At 30.9% G+C, this 12,623-nt stretch overlaps 2 protein-coding genes across 7 annotated transcripts in view; one reads left to right on the top strand and one right to left on the bottom strand.

Moving 5' to 3' along the window:
* Positions 1-9,837, top strand: LOC148611936 (uncharacterized). Of its 3 annotated transcripts, none has more exons than XM_088592959.1 (8): positions 1-81; positions 735-797; positions 3,829-3,980; positions 4,415-4,474; positions 6,380-6,503; positions 7,124-7,275; positions 7,710-7,769; positions 9,675-9,837. In XM_088592959.1, exons 1-8 carry the CDS (start codon positions 60-62, stop codon positions 9,813-9,815), a joined length of 774 nt encoding a protein of 257 aa, XP_088449085.1. In that variant the 5' UTR covers positions 1-59; the 3' UTR covers positions 9,816-9,837. The 3 variants fall into 3 exon arrangements, with proteins under 3 accessions (XP_088449085.1, XP_088449083.1, XP_088449086.1); XM_088592957.1 differs by lacking the exon at positions 1-81 and adding an exon at positions 106-243; XM_088592960.1 differs by lacking the exons at positions 1-81; positions 735-797 and adding an exon at positions 885-1,012.
* The window catches only part of LOC148611937 (leukotriene A-4 hydrolase-like), a 22,706-nt gene continuing 19,911 nt past the window's right edge, over positions 9,829-12,623 (bottom strand). For all 4 annotated transcript variants that reach the window (XM_088592953.1, XM_088592954.1, XM_088592955.1 and 1 more), the window contains one exon: positions 9,829-12,270. In XM_088592953.1, coding sequence (XP_088449079.1) covers positions 12,153-12,270 — 118 coding nt within the window. In that variant the 3' untranslated portion in view covers positions 9,829-12,152. The remainder of the gene's footprint in view (positions 12,271-12,623) is intronic.

Below are 12,623 nucleotides of genomic sequence, written 5' to 3' on the forward strand. Positions count from 1 at the left end.
TTATATTCACTTATCTTTTTAAGTAACAAGTTAAGATCTCTTATCATTTGACATTCAAAATGGCGTTGGTCGGTGTTACTGGTAAGTTGTAAGGTCATCAATTTTATATGAAATATTTATACCGCTTCCTTTAGTTGTTCACTGTTTTCTTGTCAAAAGAGGTGACTTTTTTAGCATCGAAATGATGTACTAATGTAATGCAATTAACTACAATGGTACAAATTCGTAGACACCACTTTCAAGGTACAGAAACTTTTTCATTACTGAAAAATAAAAGAAATGCTTAAAAAATAAGATCAGGCATTGAGGAATTGCAAATAAAATATTTTGACATCAATTTTTTTATATAAACTACTTTGGTTTTTAAAAAGTGTGCATAAATTAAACGGTACCCCTTCGTAAACGACACTCTCAAAGATCATAGAAAAGTATTATTATTGTAGAGGGAAAGACAGTACATTTCGTTTAACATCAACACACTTAATTGTTCGATTTTGTACCTGACTTTCTTTCATTTCTGTGCTTTGTTCTTTTGAAAGAGTAAAAATAAATGGCACTAAAATAACTAAAATAAGACAACGCATTTTGGAACTGTAAAAAAATACTTCTGCAATAACAAAAAATCCGTTACGTACGTATTGTTACCACGAAAAATTTAAAGTGTTTTGGAATTAAACTGCACCCTTCGACCTTTCCTTGGTTATCTAATATTCTAAATAGTCAACCTATTTTAGTTTTATGTGTCCTGTCATTTGTATCAAGTATAACAGCAGAGACAACTTTAGAAACAAGCTCAGGTAAGTAAAGAAATATAGACACAGTGAAATCGGTACCACAGTTCGATAACGCAACATATATCATTCTAAGTTTCACGGTGTGGAATCGTAACGGACTAAAAGAGATATTGTAAACTTTCACACACCAACTGTGATCAGTTACGGACATTTAATGATTTTTTTCTAGAACGGAGAGTATGGTCTTTTAATGATTTGTTTTAAAGACGGAGAGAATGGTGCGTATGTTTTATCATTAAATACAATTTATGAATATTAACTAGAAAATTATTATATAGTCTACGGAATGTAAAAAGGTACATCAAACATAAGATAGCCGCCACTTTACGCTTTACTTACTATCACAGAACAGAAAGAGCCAATCTTGAATAAAAACTTGAATGTATGAAAAAAAACACGTCGTTTTCTTTTTTTTTTTTTAAAGTTAAACTACGTGCAAAAAGTGTCCAATAAGAAACATAGCCATCAAAATTCATTCGAAACATGTTTTGCTGAAAAAAGTCGCGTTTAAGTTATTAATATTGAATTTCGTTGGATGTGGAAGATACGGACTTTTAATGATATCGACTCAGCTATTTACAGCAGAACTGCTAGACTGTCTAAGTGCAAATAAAAAAAGTATTGTATTTACAGCTAATGAAGGAAAGAGACAACTATCTCTATTCTTTACCGTTATAGCATAACAATATTGCTCGTGCCCATTTATTTCCATATGATATGCTTGCTTAAGCTCCACGCGGCGGCAGTCATTCGTTCCCTCTCTTCCTAACCACTGCAGACAAGCCTTTCGAAATGCTCGGACATTATTAAAATCAAACGTCGTTTGACAATCGGAAAACGTCGCGTAAAATCATTCACGCTTTCCCGACTTTGCAAGAATCTTGCATTTTCGGAGGGATGTCTGCGGGGTCTATAATCTGGATCCCTGGTCAATATAAGCAACCTTATATAAGATCGCTAAACATATGGACTGTCAACAACAACGGATACGCACAATATATGAGTAAATTTCTGCCAACGAAATGGAATAAAAACAAAGATAAAATTATCTGAATTAACTTAATTATTGTGCATTTGTATTGAAATATAATATAAGTAATTTGAAAAATATATATATACATATTTATATGTATTTTTGAAAATTTGAATACTAGAACGTATAAAAGTAAATAAAAAAACGTCATATTCGCAAAGCCATTCAAAAGACAAAAGATGTCACCGATAACCCGGGGTTTTATTTGAGAGAAGCTTGTTGAACGAAAATATTACCCGGGCTTCCAGGTTACAGCGTCTAGAGTGAATTTCGAACGTCAGACACTGTTTCTGAGCTTGACGCTTGCTATACGATAAAAAAGTCTGTAACTGATCACAATAAGACCGTGAATATTTAAATAACTCCCGAGTAGTCCGTTACAATTCCGAACGGTAAAAATTTTCATAACAAATATAAGGGAGCGACCATTAGATTCTTAGGGGGCGTGCCAGATTAAAAGAAAATAAATAAACTATCTCTGATTATGTAGGAAATCAATAATCTGGCCTCAATATACCAGAAAATAAATAGTATGGCTTTGCAAATTGCTAAAAAAAATATTATGACCTTGGCTAGTGAATTGAAAATAAATATTCTGTTCTTAGCTAGTAAATTGAAAATAAATATTCCGACCTGTGCAAAACCTTTAAAAAAAATCGGCTTGCAACGCTTGCCATGGTTTCATAAATTAGAAAAACTATACATGTTTAATTAAATACTCCACAAGATTAATACAGAACCCTAATAGTCTTCAGTGGCAATATTAAATAGTGTTTTCATCTTAATCGCATACCCAATTTGCCAGAAAAAAAAATATACAATTAACAGGAATATGCTATTATAAGGAATGTTGAATTTGGTATGGTGTAATGATATTATTCTTCAAAACATCTTCCTGTTTCTATTTTAAAAACTCTAGGGCATTGATAAAATCAACATAATGTAATTTCAAACAAAGAAATAAAGTCATATGGTTTTTTGACTAATTTTACTATAAAGACATAATATCATTATGTAGTTGAATAAACTACACATTTTAATTGAGTATTTGTTAAAATGCGTCGTTAAGGTCAGAAAGTCTCAATTTTTATAACATTTTGGAAAAAAAATATGCAATAAACAGGAATGTCTGTCTAGACCTACGCAATTAAGAGGAATGTTTAACATAGAAGAGATGGGAAATAATTTGGTTCCAGAAAATCCTTTGCAATTAACAGAAATATGCAATAATCAGGTATCAATTAAGTGAAATCCTCTGTACATAAATGATTCATGTGGAGTAAATGTGTAGTTGAAAATTGCAATTGCAGATTTCATTCATATACATAGATATGTGAATCTGTCCCCTGAAATGTCCCTTGCAACATTTCCCGCTCAATTGGGACCTATTTCAGGTCCAGGAATGCCACCTGTCGGATACAGTAGGGACTATGCCTTGTATTAAAGAGAATGAACTTCTTTTCATAATAACTTTAATGATAAACATAAAAAGCAACACATGCTTTGATAAAGAACCCAAACCATATATTATGGTAATCCGGATATGCACATTAAAAATTTTTATAGAAAAAAATAGACTCTTTTATTAGTTTGGAAAATAAATAATCTAACCAAGGTTATGACGAAAATAAATAATCTGACTTGCACCAGGCTGGAAATCAAAATTCTGACCTGAAAAAAAAAATTGCCAGCTCCACCCCCTAAGAAACTAATGGTCGTCCATTGTTAAAAACTATAAATTAGCCTATCGACAACTGAATGGTATTACAGATAGCTTCATCTTCTAACATTAAAATAAAAATATCCTTACTACATAAAATTTTATACAGATTTTAACTTGACGTAACATGTACATTGTTTTCATTCTCCCTGTAATGCTTTGCAAATCTCCAACATCCGATTTCTGTTCTGCTTAACAGTTTGAAATACGCGTGTAATATCTTTGCAGAGTGACAGATTGACATAATTTGTATAACTATAAATTGCGCTTTTTATCAACAGATACACCGAGTACATTTTCCCCTGATACTACTCCAGAAATGGTAGACACAACAGCAGCCGCCACGTCAGCACCCGCACTGAGATGTTACAATTGTAAATTTACAAGAGATCTGAGGACTTGCCACTTTGCAAAGGCCTGTCCCACAGGATCGGTAAGCTATGCACCGTAGTGTTGTTCCTCATTTCGCAAAAGCAATAATAGACTTAGTTGTATTTTGTAAAGGTTACAATATAAAAATTTAATTTAGACATTGAATTATTGAACAATTTCTACATATATAGTAAACAATATCATGTAAAATTATTTTATCATGCATATTTTATGTGTTTTTTTTTCAAAGAAGCTATTCGGCAAGAAAAAAATAGCTTTAAAAATTGTAATGACTGTTGTTTGGGTACGGATCAAGACACTTTGAAAAGGAGAAGCGCAAGCCGGAGTGCTAGGACACTATTAACCATTTTTGTCAATTTTACATATGACAAATTTTCTAATAAAAAGGAAGTGTACCTGCACCACTCCCGATCCGCCAGTTCCAAAATACTGAATAACATTTCTGTAATTATCCATTTCCTCCACAATTTTCAGTCGTGTTTAACGGGACAGTTAACCAGTGGGTTATACTACCTTGATTGTGTACCGTCGCCGGTGAGTTGTATCATTTGATTTATATTTAAGAAGAATCATTCCAAGTAACTTATACATTTTCTTTGGTGTGTTCAATAGTAACAGACTGTTTTTCTTGTGTTTTTAAAATTCTAAAATAAGTTTCTATTCTAATTCGATTTTATTAAATTTTGGTTTAATGCAAATTTTGAAAGTTGTTCACAGGAGTAAATGAAAAAAGTGATGGATAATTCTATTTTTTAAGTGAAACTTGAATTTTTTCTTGTATTATTTAATACAAAGAAATTTGTCACAATAATAGTACAAATACGGTAATACGATATTAAACATATTATTCTTGTGATCATGAAAAGGCTAATTGTTCATTTTTTGTCATTTAATGGCATCAATGACAAAACAATGATGTCAGCAATAACCAACAAAAAATCAACAAGCAATTAAATTTTGTTAGTTCTGCACAGTACTGGTTTCATACCTTGACATGATGCTAAATTGAGTACAACTATGTATTTGCTTACAAAAAATACTAATTTTTGTTATATAACTCTGCAAGTTACCTTTTTATGTTTAAATTTTTGAGAATCAAGGCAGTGTTATCTTCAAAGTAGTCGATTAACATATATGACAAATACTTCAGTAAGGTGGGGATTTGGATAGAACAAATTAAATTTCCTCAGGGAAGGATATATTAACATGATTAAGCTGTCCATCGACTACCCTGCAGTAAAACAAAAATGTTTTTTTTTTTCAAATTATGAAGAAAATTGGATAGTGGAGAAAAAATTGAGTGGACAAATAGTGATGATAAACATATTTTTCAAAAGAATTAAATTTAACTTTTAAGACTTGTTTTATACTTCTAATATGATGTCCTTAACAGGCTTTGAGACCATAACTGTGGTTGATTTCCAATTGCTATATGAGCAGCACGCAATTTGGGCGTGGCTTATGTGTGTGCCCACCTTAATCATAAAAACAAACACATGTAACATTCTGATGTGGATCAGCTGTTTCATTCATTTCAGTAGCTTGAATGAACATCAAATTCATGTTTTAATAAAAATATTAAATGTTATAATTTTGAAAAGTTACATTATATTCCGTAAAAATCACTTATGCACATACTCGGTAGTAGTCGCCACATGCGCCATCATGTATGAAACCAAACAATAACAATTTTCAATGGATGAAACACTGTACTTGTCCATGTGTGAACACTGTGACCTTATAATGCAAACGACTACTGCCATATCTAATATCGTTCTATTTAATTCGCCTTTTCCTTTATTATAAAAAATACAAAGCAGAGTTTCACTAGCGACCATTTCAACTGACACAGCTAGTGTTAAGTGTACAGTCAAATATGGACAAATATGGTGGGTCTAAGGTTACTGTATTAGGTCACGAAAATGTAAAAAAAACTACCATTATTGTCCTATATCAATCAAAATAAATCACTGAAACTCCAATTTTGTTTTACCATGGAAACCATTTATGCCATTATTTTACCCCTCACTGTCGGTAGGGGTAAAATAATGCCACATAAATTGTCAGCCCATGGTAAAACAATGACAAATTGATAAAAAGTAGTTTCCCTGATTTATTTCTTAGTTTCGCACCTTAAGATACAATTCTTCTTAATATTTATATCATAGAATTGACTTTCTGAAAGGTTTTTTCAAGTTGACAGAAGTTTTTGGTGTAAAACCATTTCCCATATTTGCATGATTCTTTGGTGATGCCATAATTAACACTCTCTATTAGTATTAAAAATTTAGAAACATGTATATTAAAAAAAAATATCAATGTCAAAATTTTACAATGCATGAATCTCAAATATGTCCTCCAACATGCATTTTTTTATATCATGTATATGTTAACATTGTATCAAATGGTATAAAAATGAAAACAATCATCATTTTTCAGGCTTGTGTTGCCATACCAACCATGGTACAAACTCAGGGTACTGCCACATTCCTTGGTCACAATTTCCAAAGATTTGACTGTTGTACAACAAGTAAATGCAACAGGAACATCCATGTTGAACAAGGTGTTGGAAGACGATAGAGAATAAAATTCAAAAAGCTTAGTACAAGACTATGCCTTGTATTAAAGAGAATGAACTTCTTTTCATAATAACTTTAATGATAAACATAAAAAGCAACACATGCTTTGATAAAGAACCCAAACCATATATTATGGTAATCCGGATATGCACATTAAAAATTTTTATAGAAAAAAATAGACTCTTTTATTAGTTTGGAAAATAAATAATCTAACCAAGGTTATGACGAAAATAAATAATCTGACTTGCACCAGGCTGGAAATCAAAATTCTGACCTGAAAAAAAAAATTGCCAGCTCCACCCCCTAAGAAACTAATGGTCGTCCATTGTTAAAAACTATAAATTAGCCTATCGACAACTGAATGGTATTACAGATAGCTTCAGCTTCTAACATTAAAATAAAAATATCCTTACTACATAAAATTTTATACAGATTTTAACTTGACGTAACATGTACATTGTTTTCATTCTCCCTGTAATGCTTTGCAAATCTCCAACATCCGATTTCTGTTCTGCTTAACAGTTTGAAATACGCGTGTAATATCTTTGCAGAGTGACAGATTGACATAATTTGTATAACTATAAATTGCGCTTTTTATCAACAGATACACCGAGTACATTTTCCCCTGATACTACTCCAGAAATGGTAGACACAACAGCAGCCGCCACGTCAGCACCCGCACTGAGATGTTACAATTGTAAATTTACAAGAGATCTGAGGACTTGCCACTTTGCAAAGGCCTGTCCCACAGGATCGGTAAGCTATGCACCGTAGTGTTGTTCCTCATTTCGCAAAAGCAATAATAGACTTAGTTGTATTTTGTAAAGGTTACAATATAAAAATTTAATTTAGACATTGAATTATTGAACAATTTCTACATATATAGTAAACAATATCATGTAAAATTATTTTATCATGCATATTTTATGTGTTTTTTTTTCAAAGAAGCTATTCGGCAAGAAAAAAATAGCTTTAAAAATTGTAATGACTGTTGTTTGGGTACGGATCAAGACACTTTGAAAAGGAGAAGCGCAAGCCGGAGTGCTAGGACACTATTAACCATTTTTGTCAATTTTACATATGACAAATTTTCTAATAAAAAGGAAGTGTACCTGCACCACTCCCGATCCGCCAGTTCCAAAATACTGAATAACATTTCTGTAATTATCCATTTCCTCCACAATTTTCAGTCGTGTTTAACGGGACAGTTAACCAGTGGGTTATACTACCTTGATTGTGTACCGTCGCCGGTGAGTTGTATCATTTGATTTATATTTAAGAAGAATCATTCCAAGTAACTTATACATTTTCTTTGGTGTGTTCAATAGTAACAGACTGTTTTTCTTGTGTTTTTAAAATTCTAAAATAAGTTTCTATTCTAATTCGATTTTATTAAATTTTGGTTTAATGCAAATTTTGAAAGTTGTTCACAGGAGTAAATGAAAAAAGTGATGGATAATTCTATTTTTTAAGTGAAACTTGAATTTTTTCTTGTATTATTTAATACAAAGAAATTTGTCACAATAATAGTACAAATACGGTAATACGATATTAAACATATTATTCTTGTGATCATGAAAAGGCTAATTGTTCATTTTTTGTCATTTAATGGCATCAATGACAAAACAATGATGTCAGCAATAACCAACAAAAAATCAACAAGCAATTAAATTTTGTTAGTTCTGCACAGTACTGGTTTCATACCTTGACATGATGCTAAATTGAGTACAACTATGTATTTGCTTACAAAAAATACTAATTTTTGTTATATAACTCTGCAAGTTACCTTTTTATGTTTAAATTTTTGAGAATCAAGGCAGTGTTATCTTCAAAGTAGTCGATTAACATATATGACAAATACTTCAGTAAGGTGGGGATTTGGATAGAACAAATTAAATTTCCTCAGGGAAGGATATATTAACATGATTAAGCTGTCCATCGACTACCCTGCAGTAAAACAAAAATGTTTTTTTTTTTCAAATTATGAAGAAAATTGGATAGTGGAGAAAAAATTGAGTGGACAAATAGTGATGATAAACATATTTTTCAAAAGAATTAAATTTAACTTTTAAGACTTGTTTTATACTTCTAATATGATGTCCTTAACAGGCTTTGAGACCATAACTGTGGTTGATTTCCAATTGCTATATGAGCAGCACGCAATTTGGGCGTGGCTTATGTGTGTGCCCACCTTAATCATAAAAACAAACACATGTAACATTCTGATGTGGATCAGCTGTTTCATTCATTTCAGTAGCTTGAATGAACATCAAATTCATGTTTTAATAAAAATATTAAATGTTATAATTTTGAAAAGTTACATTATATTCCGTAAAAATCACTTATGCACATACTCGGTAGTAGTCGCCACATGCGCCATCATGTATGAAACCAAACAATAACAATTTTCAATGGATGAAACACTGTACTTGTCCATGTGTGAACACTGTGACCTTATAATGCAAACGACTACTGCCATATCTAATATCGTTCTATTTAATTCGCCTTTTCCTTTATTATAAAAAATACAAAGCAGAGTTTCACTAGCGACCATTTCAACTGACACAGCTAGTGTTAAGTGTACAGTCAAATATGGACAAATATGGTGGGTCTAAGGTTACTGTATTAGGTCACGAAAATGTAAAAAAAACTACCATTATTGTCCTATATCAATCAAAATAAATCACTGAAACTCCAATTTTGTTTTACCATGGAAACCATTTATGCCATTATTTTACCCCTCACTGTCGGTAGGGGTAAAATAATGCCACATAAATTGTCAGCCCATGGTAAAACAATGACAAATTGATAAAAAGTAGTTTCCCTGATTTATTTCTTAGTTTCGCACCTTAAGATACAATTCTTCTTAATATTTATATCATAGAATTGACTTTCTGAAAGGTTTTTTCAAGTTGACAGAAGTTTTTGGTGTAAAACCATTTCCCATATTTGCATGATTCTTTGGTGATGCCATAATTAACACTCTCTATTAGTATTAAAAATTTAGAAACATGTATATTAAAAAAAAATATCAATGTCAAAATTTTACAATGCATGAATCTCAAATATGTCCTCCAACATGCATTTTTTTATATCATGTATATGTTAACATTGTATCAAATGGTATAAAAATGAAAACAATCATCATTTTTCAGGCTTGTGTTGCCATACCAACCATGGTACAAACTCAGGGTACTGCCACATTCCTTGGTCACAATTTCCAAAGATTTGACTGTTGTACAACAAGTAAATGCAACAGGAACATCCATGTTGAACAAGGTGTTGGAAGACGATAGAGAATAAAATTCAAAAAGCTTAGTACAGTTATATTACAACAACTAACCACCCCAAAACACAACATTTTACAATCCTTTAAGTCAAAATTAAAATGACACTAACAAAAGAAGTAATTATTTGTATAAAATATAATGAGAATAGGTACGGTTTGACATTTTGATAGTGGTGGGATTGTTTGTCTCTTTGACATACATATACCACAACCACACCTATTCTGGTGAATCTGCCAGAGAGACAACAACCGCATTGGTATGAAAAATGCTATATATGCAAATAAATTTAGTTCTCCTAAAATTTCTAGTACTTTAGACAGGATGATATAAAATGCTGAAAATTATCCTTTGGAGTTACTGATTACAATTTCATTATAAAAATCTGGGTTCATGTATGTTTAAAACAGTAAAACTTGTCCAGATAGAACCCTGAATGAATAGGAAATCTGTGTAAACCAGACACTTTTTAAAGTACTTCCATACCAGTTTGAGTTTATTTTGAACTTCAGTAAAATTAACTGCACCAACTTTATAATCCATTTAGGGGTATAGATAGGTTTTACTATATATAATACAATATAGATGTGAGAAAAATGTTCCTGAGACTAGTACAGAATAGAAACCACAATTGTTTTGAAAAAAAATATTGCCAAAAAAATATCTACTGATCAGATGTCCTGCTCAAGAATATGACTTGTTTCTAATAGCTAAAACCTCATCCCAATCAAACAATTACCTGGTACCCAAAATAGAACAATATATTAAAAAAATGTTATAATTTAGTTAAATCCCTCCTGGTTGACGTAACAATATATGATGGCAATGAACACTTTATATTAATGAAGTGCAAATATAATGGACTTCAAAGTATGTAGTAGATGTGTATTAATTCACACAGTCAAAATCATTATAAAAATATACAATGTGAAGTTTTGTTATTATTTTGGGCTAAAATAGTAATTGGATAATTAATTACAAATGCCAAAAGACCCAATGGAACTCATTCGAAATTTTTTACACAGGGAATTTTCTAAATTCACTGCTTTCTTAATAATAAAAATAATATATAAATAAACAACATAAACAATATTTATATTGGTAAACAACAGATATTTGTCTACAAAGTTAACGCTTAATAACATATAACTTTAACACTTTAATTAGATCTGCTTTAAATATCAGTGGGACACCACTGACAAGTAGCTACTGGGTTCTTCAGATGCATGAAAAAAAAAAAAAAAAAAACGTACCAATCTACTACATTTCTAGCTTTGTATATTAAATTGAAGTTCTTCTTTTTTTGAAAAATAAATTTTATTCCAATATTATTGATGTGAGATATTCTTCTACATCTTCTTTTCAGATCAATTGTTGTAAGGTGTCTTTAAGACCCAGAAAAAAAACTTGCACAACCTCAACATAATCACAGTATTATTTTCCAATTGATTATCTCAATAATGAACAATAAAATAATTTCTGTATTTCACTCAAAGATGTAAAATTTATATCAACATCACATTAAATACAGTATAGTGTTATCAGTTCACAACTTAAACAGATCAAACTAAATATCTTGATACATACATGTACAAAGATTCCAAAAAAAGTGGACCGCATAAAAAATCTGCCTATTACATTCAAATGAAGGCTCTCATCATCTAGCTCTACAAAGATCCTTTCCTTCTTAAACATGTAAATCTGGTTAAAGTTACTCCATCAAGAACATTCAATATGCAGGCTTATCAAATACTGAAAAAGTTCAATTTTCACAGAATATTTATTTTCACTATTTTGGCAGTGGACAGATAAGGCAGAAAAATAGTACTGCAGAAATTGATTTTTAACACTATACGTGTATAATGCTCAGCAATTTTTTAAACAGCAAAAATTGATAGCTGTAAATTTGTTCAGTTGACAAAATCTGTGAAATTCAGCAATCGTGAAAATTAATATGTTTACAGTTTATCATTATTAGTGTCAGCAATTATCCTTGGTTAGTAGAAATAAAGTTGTTTTTTTAAATTATGAAAACCATGCATATATCAAAATGCTTAACATAACAACAGGCAAAATGTTCTTGTACATGTTATATACTTTATCCTCTACCTCGATATGAGAGGAGATTGCCATATTTGTTAAAGCTCATTTGCGTTATTATTTGTAACTCAAAATAAATATTACATACCTAACAATACTGAACATTGAATTGGAATCATATTTGATTAATGCTGATCAACACAAAAAGTCCCAGCCTATTGAAGACCTTTGTAAAGACCAACTATGCCTTATAAAAAAATTTTCAAACAATTTTTTTTATTTCCCATTACTTTAATGATTTGTCTGTTATGCTAATTTTAAGTCTTTAGCCACTAGATCTGCTGTTGTCGAATGCATTTCTGGTCTCTTTGATTGAAAATTCTCAATAGTTTTGCTTCTTGCGCCTTCCCAGGTGTACAGTGCTCTGTAAGGTGAAGGTAGAATATACAATAAGCAATCAGTAATCTTGTTCTAATGAATGGAACAAAAACAAAAATATTTCCTAATATATAACATGTAACATTTATTTGTTTGATGTTCAAATCCAACAACTACACAATTTATAGAGCTGACTTGGTGGTCTAAATCATTACCACAAAGTAAGTATGTCTTTGACAAAATTCTTTTTTTTTTATATTTAAAAGACAAAGCTCATTCATTATGATGTTCAAAGGTGTCACATGCTTCATCTCACCAATAGTTATATAAAGAAATCTTAAATGCCTAAAATATATTTAGTCTAACGAATGAGAACAGAAGAAGAGTTGGGTCAACAAT

Source organism: Perna viridis, chromosome 7, assembly GCF_037379345.1.
Source record: "Perna viridis isolate PV_CMFRI_1.1 ecotype Kerala chromosome 7, ASM3737934v1, whole genome shotgun sequence".
NCBI lineage: Eukaryota > Metazoa > Mollusca > Bivalvia > Mytilida > Mytilidae > Perna > Perna viridis.